At 37.6% G+C, this 23095-nt stretch overlaps 1 protein-coding gene across 1 annotated transcript; it reads left to right on the top strand.

The window, feature by feature from the left end:
* The first annotated feature begins 2948 nt into the window (after positions 1-2948).
* On the top strand, positions 2949-21259 carry CCDC172 (coiled-coil domain containing 172). Its single transcript, XM_066324471.1, has 8 exons — positions 2949-3027; positions 3196-3281; positions 6458-6574; positions 7959-8124; positions 10097-10198; positions 10897-10999; positions 20307-20394; positions 21227-21259. The coding sequence occupies exons 1-8, from the start codon at positions 2949-2951 to the stop codon at positions 21257-21259; spliced, it is 774 nt and encodes a 257-aa protein (XP_066180568.1).
* Positions 21260-23095: the final 1836 nt, after the last annotated feature.

The raw sequence follows: 23095 nt of genomic DNA, 5'->3' as shown, positions 1-23095 counted from the left end.
TTTCTAACACACTAACAGCTGTAACATGGTGCCTTTTAAGCAGTAAATGCTGTAACATAAGATTTTCCCAGAATTCTGTTTCATTCTGCTAACTTAGAACAGCTTTTTCATTAATGATACATTTGTACTCTCATGTTTCTTTTTTTTGGTTTTTGATGGTCAAAAACTTTCTAATTTCCTAACTTTCCTGCTGCAGTCTATGCTAAGACAGTATCTCCTCTGAGGAAAACTATAACAACACAGGATTGTCAATAATCCTAATATTTTTCAGTGTTAAAAAGGCTGGAAATCTATAAAGTTTCATTCCTCCAGGCTTTTTCTGCCTAAAAGCAAATAGGCAAACTTCACATAGTTATTCTCCACAGGGAATGCAGTCAATCCTTCCCAAGATATAAAAGCAAACCCTGTAATGTGAATTATATTTTCGACCAGGTGCTTACATTTCCAGGTGTGCCATCCAGTAATGTACAAACCAGAACTTTGCAGGGACTCAGAGCATTGTAAATTTTTACACAATTATGCTCTAGAAGAGCATAAAATGGGGTGTGTTGTGATCTTTGCTTACTGGGACTAAATGGAACAGAAACACTGCCAATTTTACACTGATGGTGAAGTGCTTCACTAATGGTGAAGCTGAGTCTGATCACTATAAATTCCATAGAGTCAACCTTACCATGTTCTCCTGTGTGATGGCAGATTTTAGCCTATTTCCTTAACTTCTCAGGTTAGACATCAGCCTTCAAAAGATCAGTTAAGCTGAGCAGATGTAACATTTAGAAAGGATGGTGGTCACTCCATAGAAAAAGGAAGTGGTAGGGAAAAACAGTTTCTGAATGACAGAAAACCAGTGTGGAGCATATGGTCCTAGAGACTAATGTTGCCTCAAGTTACCCTGCTTTTCATTGTTTGCATTTCGTGCTCATGCAGCTTCAAGTAAATTATGTATATTTCTAGAATTTATCTATTTGTTTACATATTTCTCCTCTGGGAGAAGAAAGATGATTGATGGTGATGTTCATCAACGAGGTCGAAGAGGTGGCTACGTGTGTAGCCAATCTTTGGCCTGCTGGTCAAAGTGTGTATATTGGAGTCAGAGAAATAAAGCACAGAGCTTTCCCTGCTGACCTTTCTGGTGCCTGCTTCGTTCTTTCGTGTCCCTATCAGCGACAGGCTCAAACCTCCCAGATCCTGAGTGAGAAGCAGCTTGGCAGGTGTGCCCGTGTTTGATGTGATTCAGTGTCATCTGGCTCTTTCCTTCCCCATTCTCTTCTGCTCGTGCTGTGCTGCTTCCCTGCCTGCCTGTTCCCTTGTTTTCCATGCAGGATCCCCACGCATTTCCCTCTGCCTGAGGTCTGCCCTCACTGCCATTCCTGCCCCCTCAGTGTGTCCCCGTGTCCCCTCAGCCATGTTTTTTATCCCAGTCCCGGGGAGGCCAGGGCCTGAGGGCAGGGCCCTGGGGATTCTCCCGGCGCCCTCAGGCAGGGCACAGAGCACACAGAGCTCACACGGCCCACAGAGGCCACACAGCCCACAGAGCCCACAGAGCCCATACTGCCCACAGAGCCCATACTGCCCACAGAGCTCACAGGGCACACAGAGCCCACAGAGCCCATACTGCCCACAGAGCCCATAGAGCCCATACTGCCCACAGAGCTCACACGGCCCACAGAGGCCACACAGCCCACACAGCCCATACTGCCCACAGAGCCCATACTGCCCACAGAGCTCACAGAGCCCACACAGCCCACACAGCCCATACTGCCCACAGGGCCCACAGAGCCCATACTGCCCACAGAGCCCATACTGCCCACAGAGCCCACAGAGCCCACACTGCCCACAAAGCCCATACTGCCCACAGAGCCCACAGAGCCCACAGAGCCCACAGAGCCCATACTGCCCACAGAGCCCATACTGCCCACAGAGCCCACAGAGCCCATACTGCCCACAGAGCCCATACTGCCCACAGAGCCCACAGAGCTCACAGAGCCCATACTGCCCACAGAGGCCATACTGCCCACAGAGCTCACACTGCCCACAGAGCTCACAGATCCCACAGAGCCCATACTGCCCACAGAGCCCACAGAGCCCACAGAGCCCACAGAGCCCATACTGCCCACAGAGCCCACAGAGCCCATACTGCCCACAGAGCCCACAGAGCCCATAGTGCCCACAGAGCCCATACTGCCCACAGAGCTCACAGAGCCCATACTGCCCACAGAGCCCACAGAGCCCATACTGCCCACAGAGCCCACAGAGCCCACAGAGCCCACAGAGCCCACAGAGCCCATACTGCCCACAGAGCCCATACTGCCCACAGAGCCCACAGAGCCCATACTGCCCACAGAGCCCATACTGCCCACAGAGCCCACAGAGCTCACAGAGCCCATACTGCCCACAGAGGCCATACTGCCCACAGAGCTCACACTGCCCACAGAGCTCACAGATCCCACAGAGCCCATACTGCCCACAGAGCCCACAGAGCCCACAGAGCCCATACTGCCCACAGAGCCCACAGAGCCCATACTGCCCACAGAGCCCACAGAGCCCATAGTGCCCACAGAGCCCATACTGCCCACAGAGCTCACAGAGCCCATACTGCCCACAGAGCCCACAGAGCCCATACTGCCCACAGAGCCCATACTGCCCACAGAGCCCATAGTGCCCACAGAGCCCACAGGGCACACAGAGCCCACAGAGCCCACAGAGCCCATACTGCCCACAGAGCCCACAGAGCCCACAGAGCTCACAGAGCCCACAGGGCACACAGAGCCCACAGAGCCCACAGAGCCCACACGGCCCACAGAGCCCACAGGGCACACAGAGCCCACAGGGCACACAGAGCCCATACTGCCCACAGAGCCCATACTGCCCACAGGGCACACAGAGCCCACAGAGTTCACAGAGCCCACAGGGCACACAGAGCCCACAGAGCCCACGGGAGGCCAACAATGAACCTGAACGCTCTGTTCCAGCAGATACAGTTCACAGAGAAGCAGGCAAGGGAGAAGAGGAACTTCATCCAACAAGGTTGTCCCCATGGGCGCCATCCTGAGGGCCCTCCCCATTACCCATTCCCAGAGGATGAGTCTCCTGAGGGGACTCGTGCTTGGCAGAGCCACCATGGCACGTTCCTGTAAGGATCTAGCCTCTACAAACAGAGCACATCCTCTTACAGGTTTTTTTGTTGTCTTGCAGCTAAATGTGACATAAACAGAAGTTATGAAAGGATTAACCAAATAAAAGAAGAGCTGAGTGCTGCAAAAATTAACTTAGAAGCCAAGGTGAGCAGGCCTATTTATAGTGTACATGATAATGAAATACGTTATGTTTACAAATACAGGATCTATTCTTTCAGGAATAGATTCAGACGCACTTCGGAGGAGTGTGCTTCACCTGCTGAGTAGCACAGTGTGGAGGAAACCTGACCTGTGCCTTTCTGTAGTCAAAATGTGTCCATCAGCAATGGATTGATTCTCCCCACAGACCTCCCCTAGGGCTGGCCCCTGGCTGTGTTCAGGGCAGGATGACTTTTGGGGCATGGTGTGAGAGATCCTGTTTCAACAGTCCTGTAACTTGTTGCAGCACTTTCGTCCAGTGTACAGGACCCATCCCTTGGTTGCCCAATGCCATTTATTACTGGCCTTTCACAGAAAATGTATGGAAACATTACCTGTGTTTATTTCACAAGATCTTGAGTCATAGACTGAAGATCATTCTGTGAGCTTACAGTTAAGGTTTACAAGCCCCAACTGTTTTTCTAGGCAGGCACAAAACAGAGGAAAATTTTTGAATCTATTTAGTGATTTTATTACTCTTTCCATTTAATCAAACTGCAGTTATATTTTCAGATTAAGCCACTGGTTTTGGAGAGTTATTCAGCAATAACACCTGTGGTTGCTAATTATTTAAAAATCCATTTGCTTTTGTCTGAAAATTAAGTCTAAATACCCTCCCCTGTGCTCTTAAGTGTCTGTGCTGACAGAATGTGTGTTCACAACAGGATAGCATGTGGAGCCTCCTTTGAAGTCAGAACTGTTGGATCCTATCATTTAAATAAACAACTTGAAGAACCTTTGGGAGATTGCCTCATCTAGTTGTGAAAATAAATGTTTGGGAGATGACTTTCATTCTTCCTAAAACAGTTTCTTCTGCCTTTTGTAAAGGACTGTTACATGTTATTTATATGTATATAAATACATATAAATAACAACATTGCTGAGAGGGGATCAGACTAGAACTCATTTGCAAATATTTACTTGTTGCAAATTGAGACTAAAATCATGCAGGCAGTTATTCAGACACTCATGTTTATGCCTGCCACAATCTCAGAGCCCAAAGGTGCTTTAAAATTGTAACTTATTTATCCAACACATATTATATCTTGATGTTGCTTGTTAGATGAAGTCCTCAGTAGTCTTACTCTTAAGTTTATTTACAAACATCACAATTTTATGTTTCTACTACTAATTTGTTATTGATGCATTGTGATTTATAATCAAGGTTTATGTGGTAGGTCCAGAAGGTCCCGAGAGTAGAGCCATTATTGTAAATGACTAATGGGAAGAGCTGAAGAACTATTCCTAATTAATTTTTATGTGCTTTACTGACCAGTATTAATAATATTGTCACTGATGTCCACAAAAATACATTTTCCTTGCTTGCTTAGTCTGACATTGATTCATTCATAGGTAGGAAATGATACAGAGAAGTAGTGGAATAGAAAAATGCATTTCAATCAGACTGTATTTAGGTTTAAAGATTATATAGTTATTGACATTATTTAAAGTAATTTATTTTTCAGCACAGGAATTAATAATTCAATAGTTCATGTAATTCAAATAATATTTAATAATGCTGTTCAGCTGATGCTGTTCAATTTATCCCACACCAAATAGCTGCAGTTCTTTATAAGCAACATATCCAACCACTTGCATGCACAGCAGCTGATGCCTGACCAAGATGATGAGACTGAGTTCAGAAGTTTTTTGACATCTATTTCACAGACATTGCCTGTGGTCAATCAAAGAGTCCTAGGAAATGCAATTTTCGCCTCTCTTCTGTAAAACCAGGTAGCAGCATGTAATTAGAACCCAAACTACAGCATTTTGCTGTTTGTAGCTCAATGACTTCTTTAAAAAAATTGGCTGGAAATGCATAGATGAATTTGGCATCTTACAGATGGAGAAACTACACTGAAGCTAGTTATGTACAGTGTTACAAATACAGTGGTGTAAGACCACCTACTCTCTTGGAATTAATAGATAAAACAAATTCTAAGCCAAGCATGACCTGCACACTTAGCATGCACACTTAGCATATCAGGATGAGGAATAAATCTAGTCTTTTCCTTTCCAACTCTCACATTCTTGTGTTTGGGCATTTCATTCCACTAGCCTATTTGGATCAGATGCACTCCATCTGTGCCCTCTCCACAATCATGTGCATTGTTTAACTTTAAAATATTTTCATTTTTACCCCTGTAATACTACTCTTATTTGGTCTTTTCTGCTTCTACACACACAAACACTCGTGTATTAGCCTGACTATTCAGTTTAACTGCTGATACTTACCCTGTGCCTTTACTCTCTGTGGGCAAATCTAACTTTGCTTTCCCTATTCCTTGCTCTGAGTCAAGAGAACTTGACACTCCCAACAAATGAATGATTCTCCTCCTTTAAGACTCTACAACACTTAACTGTTTCCTATTTGTTATCATTATAGTTTATCCTCCCATATATCTGCGCTTAGGTTACATGATGATACAGTAGAGAAATGAGAAGTCTTCAGCAAATTATGAAAATGCAGTGATTGAGCAGCATACCCTACTATCAGATAAACTAATGGTTAAAATGAGTAAACCTCTAAATAAACCTGTGTGAAAAATCAAAGTTTAGGGCTTGAGGGTTTATGATCAAACTGTCAATAACCAGTGAGCTAATTCCTCTTACCCTTTCTCAGCTAAAGATTCCAGAAATTGTGCTCAGAAAAATATCCCACTCTCCTTTGTGTATTCCATAGTAGCATTGCAGAGTGGATGACATGTACAGCCATTCAGCCAAAACCAGGATGCTTGGACCCCTGTCCCCCGATATTATTCTGATATTATTGTCTCATTTGGTTTCTGATGGGCTTTACACAAGATGAAGGACAGGCAATAGATTGTGTTGGCCAAAGGATCCCATGTGGTCAATATTTTTCCTGGAAAAATTTTCTCCTCAACCTAGAAGATTTTAAAATGCCATTTTAGATAGACAGGGCACCACTAAATGAGTCTTTCAAAGAAGGGAAACTTTTCAAAATCTTAGCAGTATTCTGAAAGGTTATTGAGGGAAAAAAGGATGCTTTTGTTAGTCCAGCAGCTGTGCCAGCTCTTTTTAAACTGGACCAAGATTTTTGTGTACAGTTTCAGAGTATATAAAACAATAACCTTACTTTATATTTTTTGTCCTTTTGGAAGGTTCAGCATCTCTCTCTAAAGCAGTTCAATGTAGAAATTCTGAAGAAACGTGAAGACAGCTTAGAGAAACAAAAAGCTGAACTTATTAATCAAAGAACTAGTCTTCTTCAAACCATGGTATGTTTCCAGCTGTGATATTCACACAGCTCTTTTCTATTGTACAAGAGCAATCAAAATTTAAAAATCTGGAAAAACTAATGTTTTTAATCAGGATTTTTTTTTTTTGTATATGTAACTATGTAAACGTAGATAAATTCTTGCATTTAATTTAAACTGTGATTTAAGGTAGTGTATGCTGCATTTTATCTCCAAAGCTGATTTTATATTCTTGACTTCATCTTCTGATGTTTGCTGTTGTATGACTGGACTCCAGTTCTGACAGATTATTTCCTTTGTAAAAGTAAGCTAGGGAGGCGTTGCCTTAAATTGGATTCCCTCATCCACAGTAAAAAATATTGAAAAGGATCAAAGGAAAACCCCAGGGAGGCCCACACCACATTTTAGCAAATGTGGAGAGTTTAGCATTCCTGCCACAGCACACAATCTCTTTGATGTCAGACACACCTCACCACCTCTTCAAAGGTAGCTACTTACAACAAGTTTTCCAGTTCTCTCAGATGCTAACCTGAATCTTGCCTACTTCTTATTTGTTGAGGCTTCTTGCATCTGTACAGATGAAGAAATACCACAGAGGAGTCTTTTCTGCATATGTATTTGCCCTTTAAATCAGCAAAGCTAAATTTTAAGTATTCAGTACAAACCAGTATAAAACCTTTAGGCAGAGATTAAATCTTTAAACAGAGATCTTTTTAACTAAGTCATATTTCTGCATCATCCAAAATATTCCTAGTATATGTGTAAAGTTTGATATGCCAGTTCTTTTCTTTTTTTTCTGTACATAGGGATCATTTAATTTGAATTAATTTAGCAGTCAATTACAGTTTCTTAGAAGGAATTCAATATAACCTTACTCTTTTGACTTTTTTCCTCCAGAAAATTGAACTGTGACTTTCTATCAACAATAGCATTCTTATATAGTTATATAGGGAGTTAAAATACATCTGCATTCTGCAGAGGGTGAAACAACACTTTTATTTAGTTTAATAACAAGCTGAAAAAAAAAGAAGTGTTGTAGTATGCTAATGACTTTAAACAGAATTTTCTATTTTCAATACAACAGTTGAGCTGAAAATCTGCTGGTTCAAGTCTATAACAGTGTATTGATTTTTTAAATGCTCTGCTATCAAGAATAGAAACCTTCATCATTACAGGAAAAAAAGGTTTAAAACAACAGGCATAATGATAGAGCTGTAGACTACTTTCATGTTCTTATAAGAAATAGTAAATATTTTCTTTATTTTTACATTTCTTTCCTATTTCTTTACTTTCCTACTACAAATTTAAGTATAAGAACAACAGTTTGTCTCAGCCTGCCTAACTTAACAAAGAATTTCATTTTTTTTTTCACCTGAACATTCAATCTTCCCTTTCTTTTTTTCAGGCAGATGCAAAGAGAAAAATTACTGAAGAGGAAGATAATTTTACCAGAGAAGTAACAGAGTTTAACAATGAATATGGACTAACAAGCAATAGAGATCTTCTTATTAAAAAGAAAGTCAAGAATGAAATACATTATTTAGAGAATAAGGCAGCTCTGCTGAAAAATGGTAAGTCTAATATTAAAACAGTTTATCTTGGATTAACACAAATCAATAAAATATAGCTGTGCAAACCAGTCATTTTAATTTCATTCCCCCACTTCCTTTTAGCCCTGAACTGGGAGATTGTGGTGTGACACACCAAATACAATTAAAAGCTCTTCTGTTCCCTGTCCTCTTCAACCTTTCTGATGTGAGCACTCTAAGGAGAAAAAGCCAACCTGAGGAGGCAGCTCCAATGTCTAATTCAGCCACTATTGGGCTCACTGTCATACACAGCGACTGAATTAGGTTTAAAATCACTTATGGTTGAGCTCTGCACATTTCCTTAGCTTCAAAGGACTGTATACACAGATTGTCCTGTAGGATTGGGGCTTTACTGCCACAGTGTAGCTTGATTTTCAGTTAAAGTTCAGAGTATGAGATCTCTCAGAGCACAGGGTGACACTGCAGGGCAGCCCCTCTGCAAGGAAATCGGGGTCGTCATGGTTCACAGGCGGAACGTGAGTCAACGACATCAGAATGCCAACAGCACACTGAGACACAAACAGGATTCTGACCTCTAACACATGAAAACAATTCCTCACTCTTTTTGGGGCAGTTAAGCTCTGAGCTGGAGTGCTGTGCATCTCATTTTGATCTTAAACTTCAAAACAAAACAAAAAAAAGTATGGACCAGCTGAAGAGAATCTACATAGGACCAGTGAGAGTGATCAGAGTTCTGGAGCACACGAGAAGGAAGAAAATGAAAGAATTGTGACTATTTAAGCTATTAAGGAAAAGATTGATGAAAGATGGACACATCAGTCTTCAGATTGTTTAAGTGTAGAAAGGAAATAAATATATTCTCTAAACCTATAGTGAACTGAATGAAAAGCACCAAGTGTAAAACACAATAAGGGACATCAAAGAGATTGTGTGCTATGGCAGCTTCGGAATCTTTCTAAGAACAGTGGACAACTGAAGCTATCTGCCTTAGAAGATTCCATTACCAGAGGAGTTAGGATTGTTCATTATAAAAGGTCTCCAAAAAGAGGCCGAACCAGCATTTCTCAGAAAGAAGAGTTAGAGCTGATCCTCCTTTCAGGGGAAGAATGCAGTAGATGACCCGTCAAAGTCCATTCCAGCCTCATGATCTGTCAAGCAACAGCACTTTCAATTCCCATTTCTGCTGCAAAGTTACTGAAAAAGGACTATCCGCTGGAGTTTGCACTAGTTAACACCTTCTTTCTTATTACCTGTGGCTATGATACTAATCTACAACTGAAAAGTCTGTATTTGGTGCCAAGTGCTGCTTTTAACTTTTAATTTTTACATATTCAGGCAGAGCTGGGCAGTTAAATGATCAGTAGTACCTGAAGGGAGACCAAAATTCTTCTCTAAGTTCAGTTGCCATCTCAGTTCCATCCTTTAATTGCACCTTTTTTGAGGCACAGCTTGTCTTTCTGTTTGCTACACTCCTGAGCACGCTGACTACTCTGAAGAGAAAAGTTTAAGCAACTCATAACAAGGAAATTATGTGAGGACCTCCAGTTGGTAGAAAAACAATCACAATTAATTCCAGATGCTGTCTGATAGTAAGGTTCAAGCATATACAACACCAAAAATACTAAGAAAGGTGTTTTTTTTTCAGTCCTGCTGAGAGGTGTCTGTTCTCCACCTATTCAATCAGTCATCTTCCTTTCTTTATAGCTGAGTTAGCTCTAAAGCAAAACATTCTTTTTATGGCCAGACAGCAAAATATGTTGAACAGCTCAATAACATTAAAAAAATAATTTTCTTTCATAGCTATGAATACATTATATGACATATAATTTCCCGTGAACTGTATTACATATGAATTATTTTAGTTTATTTTGGTTTTATATTTAAGGTACTTTTGACTAGCTGAAGATTGGTAGAAGTAGTTAAGAATATTTAAGATTGTATCATGAATGCTAAACCTGCAATGCATTTTAATTTAAAACGTATTTTTTCTTAGAAATTGAGTCAATGGAACATAAAAATGTTCAGTTAAATGCACTCCAGCTGCAGAAGAATGAATTAAAGCAGGATTTATTTACTCTCCAAAGTGAGCTCAAAGGTGTGCCTGATAACTGTTTTTCATGATAATTATTTCTGGTGTGGCAAATGCTTTTGAAAAATGTTTTCTGTCAGTTTTCTTTTCTCAAGAAACAGGAATCATAGTAACAATATTTTAACTTATTTTAACAATACGTAATGCATAATTTTAAAACATGATTATAACAAATATTACGGATTTCAATGAGATTTAATTGAAATGTCATTGATACTGAGGTCCAGAGATCTGCTGAATCATGAGCTGTAAATATGAAAGAAAGTTCTGCTTCTGCTGGTAAGTCATATACTTAGATGTAGAATTTAATATTTCAAAGAACTTAAAATCAACATAAATGTTGTTTAAAATCTATGTCAAAGGAGGTCACAGCAATAGGGAATATTTTGAAATTTGAATTAAAATAATATAGGTGAGTACTTTACTATCTTTTTTTACCAATATCTAAGTAAGGTGTCACAGTAAGAGCTAAGAAAAGCAGTAAATATGGTCCTAAATTCTATGGGGAAAAGAGCAACATTTTCTAGATTGCAATATGTGATTACAATAATAATAAAATATCTCATTTTCTTTATTTAGATACCTTTACCCTTCAAAGACATTCATGAAGAAATATTAGAAAATATAAATTTAGAATATGTAGAAGGTCTTTGAATATGGATGATTAATATGTATTTATAGGGTAATTCTGATTTCATATTTAGACCTTGAGAAAGCAATCAGCGAGGCTGAAAGAATGACGAAAGATTTAGAAGCAGAAAAAGTTCAAGTCACTGAAAAACCTCAGACTGATCCTGAATGTTTAAGGTAAAAGCCTCATGTTGATTAGTTCCTAATTTAATTTTCGGACTGTAACTGAAGTCTAGTCCTGGTAACAATGACTATTTTACCTTTCATGTACAATATTCCTTCTGAAATCAGAAGAACCATTCATTTTTTATTAGACAACCCCAAGTCCTGTTGTTGATTACAGCATTTCACCCTCACATGCACACTCCAATGAACTCAAAACTGAAGGGCTTGCAGGGGATGTCAGTCAAACCCAGAGGAAGAACAAACTGCTGCTGCTCGTGTGGAAGATCAGCTCCTGAGGTCTTGAGAAAATGTTGCTGATGCACAAAGTACTGATGAACTACCCAGTGGTAAACTTATTTCTGCTGCCAGGCTGTGCAGAGTCCATTGCAGTGGACTGGACTGGCCACAATAACCTCCTTGGGTAGCTGGGGCTTCTATTCGAGCAACTAAATGCAGATTTATTTTCTCTATGATCTCTGCTATGAGTCCTAGTTTGTCTTTTAATTAAGCTGGTTTAAAAAAAAACAAGACTTAACCAAGACAGAAGATAAGTCCCTGCACAGTCTCCCTTAACAGAGAAGTTTTCTTCTCAGGAGCTGAGTGGTAACAATTCATTTGTCAGTTTGCTTAAATGAAACAGTAGGTTTTCACTCCACCAAAAAACAGTATAATTAAAAAAAAAAAAGGCAAAAAAACCCAACAACAACAACAACAAAAAAAAACTCCATATGCAGAAAGCTTAATAGAATTGACTATTTTTTCTATTTTATGATGGTCCAGATGAAAGTGCCTGGGAATATTAAAAATATTTAATAGACAGTGCAGAAGAACTCCTCTTTATAAAGCTAGTCCAAAAGATTCTCTAACAGAAATTAAGCAAAATGTAATTTATATTACCATCACAGAGTTTTTTCCTATATATCCCTAAGCTTTTGACAAAAATAAATAAATATAATGAGGATTTTTTTTTTAATCTGGAAACTTCCAATGGGAAGTTATAACTTTGCAGAGAACCCTGAGCAATTTTCTGAAAGATGATTTGGTAATGACCCATTTTTTGCTGAATATCTGTTTTTGAAAGAAAATGATATATCAGCCCTATTACTAACTCTCTTCAACCCCTTACATGGTGTTGAGACATGGCCAAAATCCCCTCAGCATAAAAATTAATTAGCTCACAATCCTGCATGCAGTAGCAAAAAATTTGCATTCAACATATACATAGAAGACCCAGTGTAAATAATAATAACAACAGTAAAGATTCTCCAGGACAGCACGTTATAATTCACTCCTTTCCATTATTCATTCAATCATGATATATTGGGGTTGGTGATACATGAGGCTGTCAGCTTCCTTCCAACTAACATACTTCCCTTGGAATGGTTTACTGCCATGATGCCACTGAATATCCAAATTTGTGTAATTAGTTTTCTATTATAGGTTTCCTGTGTGGAAGGTATAGAAGTAGCCAACATTATCATGCTTTTAATCCCCAGCTCTGCCACTGAGATCCTAGGGAATCAATCAAATCCATGTGTGTCTGTCTTTCTATGCAGTGAAATTAACTCACAGCTCTGCAGAACGACACTTTGGTTTTCTCTGGGTGGAAAACTGGATAAAACACATTAAATTCTATTAACTGCAAAATCAGCAAGTGTCATTTACAACCAAAGCAAGAAGGAAGATGAGATTTTCTTATTTCATGAAATGCCTCTTTTTATGGTCAAGATAAGCTAACATTATTTGATAATTGCATGTAGTGGAAAATATAAAGTGCTCCTATGCTATTACCACTATCACAAAATGCAAGGCCTTCTTGAAGTCTAGTAATATACTGAGCACATTTTCTTAAAATTGAAACTTTTTTTTCATTTCAGATATTGGAAAAAATTTAGGCTGGATTTGCTTAAATCATATTTTTATCTTGCACTTGCTTTTGATCAGAAAAGCTCAATGCTTCATATAAAGAGATAGCCCTGAAAAAGTTAACTCAGATGCCGGAAGCAACAGAGCTGTGCTACTGTATTTCCATGTCAGCACTAATAGATTCTGCTTTTCACTGGAGTCAAGCAGGCAACCCTCATTTGTCTACCTCTCTATGTCACTGCTGGGCTCTTTAGAACCACCCCAAACTTTATCAGACTCCTAGAATTCAAGCAGTTGTTTGGGGCTTTTTTCTATTTAACAAAACCTCCTCATCACTTCTTGGTTTGGACTGCTGAATTAAGAGCATGAAAGGGGATTTAAAGTATTGGACACTGTAAATAGTGCAGCATATAAATAGTCCCCCTGGAAGGTATCTGATCACTCTCTGGTACCTCTGTATCATCAAGAGGATGGAGCCAGGATCTGCACAGTGCTGCACAGTAAGAGAACAAAAGGCAAAAAGCAGAACTTGAAACAAGAGGATTTTGAGTGAATTTAAGGAAAAAGCATTTTTATCGTGAGGAGGCACAGCTTGCTCAGGAAAGTTGCATAGTTTTCATCCTTGAAGGTTCTCCTTCCTGAGATACATTCATATACTTGTGTATATCTTATCGGGAGTCAATTTTGGTCGTGTTAAAATCAATGTGATTGAATCTTCTGTGTCTGAGAAACAGCCCTCTTTAGCCTAACAAGAGCAGGGGGTCTTTATCTCCATACAGAGTTTATTGCAAGAATAGAATTCTAGTTTTTACTGAAAATCATTTTTATTACACATAAAGATGATAATATTTTGACACATGTAATGTGGGTCAGAAATACATTTTTTTTCTATGAAATAAGCACAAAATCTGATTTTATTTTTTATAGAGCTGAAAACCACACCACTCTTTAAGTGGTAAAAATACCTTTTATTTTGATGCTTCCTTAGAACAAACATGAGAGACAGTCAGCATCAATAACCTGATATATGTAGCTCCCAGATCACCCTGCAAGTCTGTTACTGTATCACATCCCTAGTCCCAGTTTAACAATCAATATCAAAAGTAGCTGGCAAGGCAAGAATCTTCATTGCAATTAAGTATATATCTAAAAGTAAATTGCATTTCAGCTGAAGAGCGTAGCCAGCTAATTCAAATTGCAGCAATTCATCTTTGATCAGAGAAAAATGCCCCATACCATGTCTGCAGTTTCATAAAATTTCTCTCAGATCCATCAAAGAATTGCAGAGGGTCATGACAAGCACACACGGGTAATTCCAGCAGCTGTTGGGGCTGCTGGAGAGGCTTGTCCTGATGGATGCAGAAAAAAGCCAAATGGAATTTTGGAATGTTAAGCACAGATGTAGTTAGCAGGCACCTTGGAAAATTCAAGTCTCATGATACAGGTGCATGATTCAGAGAAATTTATGAGAAAAGAGGGCTTCTTTTTTTCTTCCTTTCTTTTTTTTTTCTTTTTTCCTCCCAAAGAGAGCTGCAATTAAGATCAAAAGCCTTGTTTTAATCATCTGTTCTGCCAATGCCGTCCTCAAACACAAAACAGCAGGAAAGAACTTTGGCATCAGCTCTCTGGAGTCCCATTTCCCTGGCAGGTAGCAAGTAACATCACTTAAGTGGAACAATGCAGGAGTCAGAGATTAACTGATACCAGTAAATTCCTAACTATGGCATTTCACTGTAATATTAATTGTAAATACTGTATTAATTATTTATCCTATTTCACATGTTAATTTTAATATTTTGTGTTGCCTTAAGTAAAACAGCCTAGAAATAATTTTAGTTGAAGTTCATTTAGACTAAAACCAGAGCATTTCTACGGAAAATAGATATCTTTCAACTTATTTAAAAGGTAGAATAAGGATAAAATGCTGCTTTGAAACCTGAATTTCTCTTCCACTTCAGAAAAGAAGTAGCAGAAAGGAAATGCATGAAATCTGCTTACCTCGTAAATAGATCACAGCTTTGTATACGTGTCTAAATCCTAAAAATCTAGTATTCCTACTTATTCTTCATAATACAGAAACTCTGTTACCAAAATTAGGAAGGAAAAAGTAGTTTTTTCTTTTATATAAAACATACAGGAAATATATTCCTTAGAGCTCAACAAATTGTTCATGCAAACAACAGACTGCCTAAGCAACATGCATGCTTCTGCTGGGGTTTTTTTGGGTTGGTTTGTTGGGTTTTTTTGCAAGTTAATTTGATGTTAAATTTTATAATCAGAAAATATCAGTCTCTGGAGTAATATATGTGGTTCAAAATGAGTTTTTCAATGGCAATCTCCTCATTGATTTTTTGAGCTTTTCTTTTTAATAGCAGTGCCTAGTGGAACTATTATAGCTTGAATTATGTTAAAGGAGCTTTCCATTATGAATTGCAGTATGGATTTACAAAAAGTAGATCAAATCTGACTAATGATGCCTTTCTTTGATAAGACAACAGATAGGTTAGACAAAGAAAATTCCAATGCCATCCATCTAGACACTAAGAAAGTATTTCATATTATCCCACATGGAAAAATACCAGTTAACCTAGGGAAGATATATTTTAAAAAAAATAAAGAAATGAGTAATGGTAATGACAGTCACAGGTCTGCAATTTAAAATTCTGGGACTCAAAGGTAACAACAGTCACAGTTAGTCTTCCTTAATGTTCGAATTAATGACTTTAGAATAGAAAGTGTTTTAAGACAACACATTATCTTAAGCAAAGAAACTCTACACCTTGCAGAACAGTCACTAAAATGAGGAGGAATATAATTATATACAGTGTAAGTTTATCTACTTGTACACAGTGAGGGACTTCAATAACAAGTACCTGGAAGCAGAGAGGTCTGAGCATACCATGTGTGCAAAATACAGCTATAAACATCAAAAGAAAATATAGCTGTGGACATGATAAAAGGAAGAGTTATTTCCAAAAGAATACCAGGAGGGTGTAAGAATACTTTGTACAAATCTCTCACCTACTTGTCAAAAAAGATTTATTCAACCTGGAAGATGAGCAGAGCTTGGAGAGCCCATAAAGCAGAATGAAACAAGGACAATTCTAAATCCTTTTTAGCTCTGAGTATATTATACACATGAAGAAAGCAGTACATAATAGAGATACTAATTTCAGCAATAGAGTAGCCATATTAATATACCCAGATTAAGATCTAATTTTCTCTGTCCAATAGAAAAATCAAGATAATTGAACTAGAAGAACCATTGACCCCTATTTACTTTCCCAGCCTTTCAATAGGAATCTTATTGACCCCCAGAAACACATTTCATTTCACATTTCATGTACATGCTTGTATATTTTTGCTTTCCTGTGTAGCTCATTTTTACAGTTCCAATGAAAAAGAGTCCACACAAGTTTGGTTTGTTGTCTGCACAAAAGCAAATCTCAGCTAAGATGTGCAATTTAATTTAGTGTGCATTAACCTTTCCATGTTTATTCACCTATTATTATATGTTCCTTAAATATGTCTTGGGATGTTTTATGTATTTGGAAAATACCAGCCATACTTTACAGGACCTCTAACTAGTCTCATCAATAGTTGCCTGACAGCATTCACAAAATGCAAGCTTTAATCTATGATAACTATGCATTTTACATTTAACATTTTATCCAGGACAGCAAAAGCAGAAAAATTCTTATTTTGCTTAAGGTAGATCAATTTCTTTTAATTGATATTTAATTTCCTTTGTTATGTTGTCTAGTACCTTCTTTTGTGTTCATGTTTCATCTTCTTGCTAGACTTTATTATTACTAATAGATCACTTGCTTAGTTTTATTATCCTTCTGCTCCATCAAGCACAGACTTTTATATATAATTGTGTAACTCAAGTACTTGACTTTATATTTTGGAATACTGAATTCCATGCAGGACTTGTTTTTGCTCTTCCTCAATCAATTGATAATAGTCTGAAATTTACTGACTTCTTCAACTGTATCAATAGCATATTCTGTTTAGTAGTGTCAGCAAATTGTAAATACCAGCAAAATCTTGCTCTCACTGTAGAAACATACACATTAATTTAATCTCAGTGTTGAACTGGCAAGAGAATTACCTCAATGTCTTACCTCTACTTGAGCTCGAGACAATAAACCAAAGCCTTCAATACTTTTCTTCAGTCCCAATAAAGTCTTAAAACTTTGATAAATGTATCTCTTGATGTTCATGATGAAATCCCAGAAAATCAAGATATGTACTCTCAAGTTATATATAACTTCTTAAGGAATTTCATTTTCTACCATGAATTCTATGCCCTGTATATCAGTGTAAAGCAATTCTGTGTTATAATACACCACAATGTTTTCCCTCAAATTTATGATTAAAAACTAAAATGGTGGTCGTAAACAAGGCTAAGACAAAAATGAGAATACGGAAAAAAATTGTACTTGTCTCAGCAAAACATAACTAACAGACAGTCTGCTCCTTCTGCAACTTCAATTACAATTTCAGCTCCACTAGAAAAGAAAAAGACTTTAAAAATCACATATTAACCCTACCTTCTACAGAATTTATTTCTCCTTTAAGACTTCTTCACATAAAATTATTCTTGGAATGCAAGTTTTGGATACTAAGGTCTTGATGCAATAATTTGAATCTATGGATGATTTGCAGAGAGACCTGTTTGACAATAACATTATTTTTTTGTAGTTCAATTTATAATACCAGCATGTATTGATTTCAAATTATTTTTCCTCTTTGCCATGTGCATATAGAGCTGAAATTCAAGAAGAATGTGTATCAACCACAAATGCCAATGACATTTAATAGCTGGGCTCATTTCAGAGCTGCAAAATCGATCATCTTCAGTGATCTCCTCCTTCTTCATCTCTGTCACTTGGAGCATTCAAGACTAATGGAAAATGGGCCCTTGATAGCAGAGCTCGGTTTAGGACAAGATAACACCCAAAAAATGCTGATGTTGTTGTCCCACCTACTTGATTTAAAGCTAGGTTTAGCTATTGCAAATATGGCATTTCAGCTCCCACTGTTCATTAGAGCCTGTGATACTGTGACTTGCCAAGATACTGTTAGTCCAGTACAATGACTTATTTTAAAGCTATATGTTATTGTCAGCAAGGAGAACAAAACGCTAAAAATAAAACCAAAGGACATGGGGAGCCAAATAGTAATGTAATCTTTCAGTTTATTTTTCCTAAGAGACCTGCCTTTTTTCATAGTCATAAAAAGGGTATAATTGTCAAATTAATTCTTGTTCTAGCAAAAGTTACATCTTTTTCCATTTTCAAAGGTGACAGAAAACCTGCCTTCGATCTAGACAGTATAGTTTCATGAATAATTGGTTTGCACATTCAATCTGATAGTGGAAAGATGAATATGAATATCCTGCTTGTCTTAAATGTAAAATGAAAAAAACGAAATCTGCTTTCAGGTTAAACATTTTTTTTTTTAATTGTTCCATTGTCTCACTTTCCTTCTGGTAAAACTTCATCATTTATTCAGTAACTCAGGCATCTCCAATGCATTAATTTTGTAGACTGTAACCTAACAGACAGCTCTTATTTTGTGAATATAATATTCCTGGCACATACTGTAATTATCTAGCTTCTAAATAAGAAAGAAGGAAGACCTGAAAGCAGAATCAATTGATTAATGTAAGAATTAAACACCACATTTGAAGGAATGTCTTGTATCACCACTACCTGATGCTATGTAAGGAATTGTACTGTCACTACATTTTAAAATTTTATTTCAAATATTTGAAATAAAATTTTAAAATCCATACACAAAATGTTAGTTTCAAAGCCCATCATCAACAGAAATTAATTCACAATCCCAAGATACAGATAAGCAACTCCTACTGCTTATCTTCAGCTTGTTCTATCCCTAATGAGGACCTAGCATGGACTGGTATCATCCTTAGCTAACAAGTAGCAAACAGTTTTACGGTGTGAGAGACAATGGGAGAGCATTTTCTCTGAGACCAACAGACTCTATCTTTTCCTAAAGTAAATTAAACAAAGTTGAGCTTTTGTTTGTCTCAAGCAAATTAGGGTTCTAATATCACACTAGCAGAGAACACAGTGAGAAAAAATGCAGAGACAAGGCAATGAAGTTGAGCAGATTTAATCAAGATCACAAGCTAAACTTAGACCTTGAAGTGAACTTGTCTCAATGAAATGGACTGAAAACTAAATGTACTACAGTGCAGTGAAAATTTCATTTCTTAAAGCATCACTCAAAATTCCCTTTTCAATTCTTGCGTTATGAGAAATATTTCTGAGAGAAGGGACATTTACTCCTTTATAATGGAAGCACATAGAGTTCATGCTTTTTCCATATTGATGGTAAGATATTTACGTTTTCCACGGAAACAGCAAAATTAATTTCCAGTCCAGTCTTAGTCCATTAGTCTAAAGCTGCCCAGTGACTAAGCTATTCCTCTATTTCAAGATATACCTTTTAATAAAGCCATTTTCTGAGTAGAAAACCAACTCTTTGCACTAGGACAGCAAAAGAGGTACATAATCTCTATAATAAGGTCAAATAATTGATTGTCTATTATATAAAATCAACATTTGCTACCTTCTGTTTCAACTTCAGAAGAAACAAGGTCCTGCTTTAATACATTGGTTTAGCTATTTAATGACAAGCAGAATATTTTCAGTCTATTTGCATGTTCTAGAATATTCAGATTGTTTCCTGAAACTGTATTAAGGGTAAACAACCTTATCTTTGTCATTATGCTTTTCTTCTGACAGCCATGAAAAGACCCAGTATAATCCCATCACCTTGTATTTATCAGACTTCTGTAAGCTCTGCCATAGATTCTTCTGGGCCTACCAAGTATTAATTTAAACCACTACAGTCACTAATGTGCAGAGTTGAGGTATCTCCTTTTAGCAGGACTTAACAATCTTTTGAATGGAGAAATACCTATGTTAAAAGTAAACCTTATTGCAGAAAAGCTGGAGAACTCCTGGTTGAGAGTATTGGGAAACAGTAAGTGCTGAGGAATAGTGAGAGCAGTGGGGAGAGAAGGGGAACAAAAGCTGTGAAAGGGGTATGGAGCAATGCTGGCCCAGGGGCAAGCAGAGCATCCATCTACTCCAACATTCTGTCCGCAGCAGAGGCTACAAGAAGATACTCAGGAAAGATAAGAACAGTAACATATGGTGCTTCCTAAGTATCACCATTCCAATTCACATGTTTAAATAAGGAAAATGATGACTAATGAGGCCATGTACCTTTCAGCATTTATGGAAACAACGCAGTTCAAAAATTTGTCTAACTACCAAACTTAAATCCTGACTAGGAAAATAGATCAATGAGGCTTTTCTCACACAAGTCAAATTGAGAATTGGGACCAAAGCTGAAAAAATAGTTACCCAGCAACAGATCTCTGACCTGAAAAATTATTTGCTTTTGGACACAGACTTAAGAAAGAACTGGAAAAATGCAAAGATGATAGTTGGGAAAGTGTCTGTGAGACTCTTCAAGCAGAAATTGAAATTCTGCAAATGGTATGTAATTTTCATGATGTATTTTAAGTTCGATAATTTTAGTTTTAAAGATGTCCTTTAGGTTGATTAGCAGTGGTGTTAGATAAGCAGTTTTTTATATCATGCACATGTCTAAACATCTCTTGTTGCAGACACACTCCAATATTCACTTGTTACAGCTTATTTCCAAATGTCCAGGAATATAATTTCCACAGAAAAGGAAAGCACAAAGAAGAATTTAAAGATATGCTTTTAGCACAAGAAAGATGTACTGGGAGGACTTATATAAATCGTTAGTTTATTGAAAGCTGGGAAAGATTATGCATTTAGGAGCTAAATTAACCTTTACCACCAGCTGCCAGTTAAATGGAAATGGGAGTATGGAGAGATAAGATGATAATAGCATCCTTTCATCTAGTGTTTTATTTTGTCCACTCAAAAATTCCTTACCAAAACTTACTAAAACATATTTTTCTCTAAATGTCAGTACTAACTTCAAATTTCTTGATTGTCAGTCTGTACCACAATACAGAGAGAAAAAATATTTTGAAGTCCCTTTTGGGAAACAAAGAGGTTTTAAAGGTTCATTTCAGAGCCCCTGATTGAGCTGTATGAAGACACAGCTGCCACTACTATCAAACAGAATGACAGTCCTGAGAAATTTGCATTACTCACTCTTATAATCAGTTTCAAGTTTCTCTTGCAGTAATGTGACTTACTTGTACTTTGGGTTTTTTTCATTAATTTTTTTCTGAAAGAAAAAACAGCTCAATGTTTAAAAATTTCTCTGTAAAAAAACAAACTAAACCCATATGATTTCATTTTCTACAATTCCTTTCTTTCTCTTTTCCAGAATTTATCACAAAAGAAGTCCTCAGGGAAGTGAATAATATGTGGCATATAATTTGAAATGTCATAGAAGCAAGTTTGAGAAATTTTAAACTGTTTTACTCAGGTTCTATCATTTTGTTTGTTTGTTTGATTAATTCACAGTTTGTATCTGCCTTTACTTTTTATTAAAATAAATTTTGATTCATTTAGAAGTGAGGGGAGGTTTGTGTTTTATCTTTGTGTTCAGCAGCTGTCCCTCTTTATGGGCCATGGATTACAGAACCTGGTAAACTACACAAAAGGCTCAGTTCCTACATTGCAAGCTCTATTCTTTATGCACTATTTTTCAAATGGATAGTTTCCTATTTATAAAGGTAGTGGCATGATCTTATTTGAGAGGGAGACTGCTATTACCATCAATAATTCTTAACAGGAGCTGTGACTATTTCATTTATTCCCCAACAATGCAATTCTGCAATGAACTCCCCGAAATAGCTCAGCTCCAGCAATACAGCTTGACAGTCCAGAAAAGTCTGCAAATCTACTGAGCTCTAGAGGTGCCTCCAGTGGTGCTGAGCCAGTCTGTTACTTAGCACTTGCCTTCTGATAACACAAAAAAATCTTTTCTCCCTCTCCCACAACCCACAAAATACTGGGTGCTAACTTCAGCACTTGAAAGCAAAGATAAAACATTATGCTAAATGAAAAGTCCTCATTTGTAGAGGATCGGTGCAGAATTTTGGTTGAATCAGTCCCTGTTCACTCCAGCATGTAGGATGTGAACTGTAACAGCAGTTCCCAGCTCCACACTGGGATCATTACTGAGGTGCTTACAGTAAAACTATGTAAGAGTATTCACTCTGCTCAGCCTCAGTCCACTCTGTGCCCATTGTCTCATCACATCCCACTGAGCATGCAAATATTTTTCAATGCTTTTCACCTGGGGGTGGGATGGATAATGGCTCTTCACTAGTTTTTCTTCACCCTGAGCCTTCCAAGCTGCAGCGAGTGTCAGTCACACATGAAACCGCAAAAGATGTTTTATTAAGAAGGGAGGAATAAATCACTTTTGGAAGCTGACCAAATTCTGCCTTAGATGGAGAAAGTTTTTCCACTTGGAACACAGCTGCAGTTTGAAGTTTGGCAAGGTTTGATCTGCAGCACTGGTATCAAAGAGTCTTCTGATCCACTGGGTTAGCTAGCATAATTCCAAGTGGTCGGAATTATCATTCTTAATAACCGGAGCTGTTGGAGCTGACATCCTTATAAGACTTTTTTTGTCTCTTCCCTAGGATAGATCCTCTTAGGATTGCTTGGTTTTAAGCCACTTAGTCCCACAGACTTCTATGGGACCATCTGACTTTTAAAGTTAAGCAACTGCTGCTTGTGGGGTTTGATCAAATCCAAAATAATACAGTTACATATCAAAACATCTTCAGGCAGCTAAAGCAGTGCTATTTCTGAGTTTAGTTGATGAAACATAAATCTAGGATTTGCTAGAATGGCTGAGTTTATCTTGATAATTTTATTCATTTAAGAGAACTTGCTTATGTTAAGTGTATTTGGCAGTCAACCAGGAAAGCCTTCTATTAATACTTTGTGTTTGTCTACTTATAGTTGCTTTTATTTACAAGAATCCTTGAATTTCTTTTGAAATGGTCTCATATTTATACAGCTCTTTGGTCCATATAGATTAAATATTCAGATAGGACATAAACCAGAGCTCACTGGTTTACCTCAAATGTATATTTGAAATTTTGGTCCAAGTAGAATGAGCAATAGCATCCAATAACTACCAATTAATGCTATACATTAATGTCCCTGTGTCACCTGAAAAATCATCTGGGGGAAAAATAATATATGGTAAGCTCTTTTCAGAGACTTCAGATTC

Source organism: Sylvia atricapilla, chromosome 8 (genome assembly GCF_009819655.1).
Source record: "Sylvia atricapilla isolate bSylAtr1 chromosome 8, bSylAtr1.pri, whole genome shotgun sequence".
Taxonomy (NCBI): domain Eukaryota; kingdom Metazoa; phylum Chordata; class Aves; order Passeriformes; family Sylviidae; genus Sylvia; species Sylvia atricapilla.
Note: the sequence above shows the minus strand (reverse complement) of the source record. Positions and strands in the feature narration are given on the sequence as shown.